The 716-nt window shown below is 61.4% G+C and overlaps 1 protein-coding gene across 1 annotated transcript in view; it reads right to left on the reverse strand.

Moving 5' to 3' along the window:
* EMH_0020190 (TBC1 domain family member 23, related, related) overlaps positions 1-286 on the reverse strand; it is a gene marked incomplete at both ends in the record, with an annotated part of 2822 nt that extends 2536 nt beyond the window's left edge. Inside the window, 2 exons of the mRNA XM_013501524.1 lie at positions 1-109; positions 205-286. Coding sequence (XP_013356978.1) covers positions 1-109; positions 205-286 — 191 coding nt within the window. The remainder of the gene's footprint in view (positions 110-204) is intronic.
* Positions 287-716: the final 430 nt, after the last annotated feature.

The raw sequence follows: 716 nt of genomic DNA on the forward strand, positions 1-716 counted from the left end.
AAGGACAGCAACGAGGCCCAGCGCTGGAAGGGGAGCTGAGGCGGCAGTGCTTCGTTAGCAGCAGCAGCAGCAGCAGCAGCTGCTGCTGCTGCTGCTGAACGGTCCCCTGCTGCAGCAGCAGAAGCAGACCAACCGCCAGCAGGCAAAAGAGAACCACAAGACAGACAAACTTTGCTGCTCTNGCAGCAGCAGAAGCAGACCAACCGCCAGCAGGCAAAAGAGAACCACAAGACAGACAAACTTTGCTGCTCTCTCCGCTGCTCAACCACCGCTGCTGCAGCAGCATCGGGCTGCTTTCTTGAGAGCTGTAGGTAGGGATCAAAGCGCTGCTGCGTGTGCTGCTGCTTTTGCTGCTGCGGCTGCTAATGCTGCTGCTGCTGCTGCACAGCATGCACAGGTTGGAGAGGAAAGGGCCTGAGGCAGACGAGAGATCCTCGTTTGCCGGCGTTGCTGTTTCTGCTGCCGTTGCTGATGCTGTTGTTGCTGCTTCTGCTGCTGCTGCTGCTGCTGCTGCTGCTGTCTTGCGGCCCTTAGAAGCAGAGCCGCGCGGAGACTTGGCGCTGGAGAGCCGCCGCCAGGCCCCCAATATGCCCCCCAAGTTGAGGCCCTGGGCCCCGCTAGGCCTGGCGGTGCTGTTGCTCCTGACCTGCTGCTGCTCCTGCTGCTGCTGCTGCTGCTGCTGTTGCTGCTGCTGCTGCTGCTGCTGCTGCTGCTGC

Source organism: Eimeria mitis, genomic scaffold (genome assembly GCF_000499745.2).
Source record: "Eimeria mitis Houghton genomic scaffold, Emh_scaff702, whole genome shotgun sequence".
NCBI lineage: Eukaryota > Apicomplexa > Conoidasida > Eucoccidiorida > Eimeriidae > Eimeria > Eimeria mitis.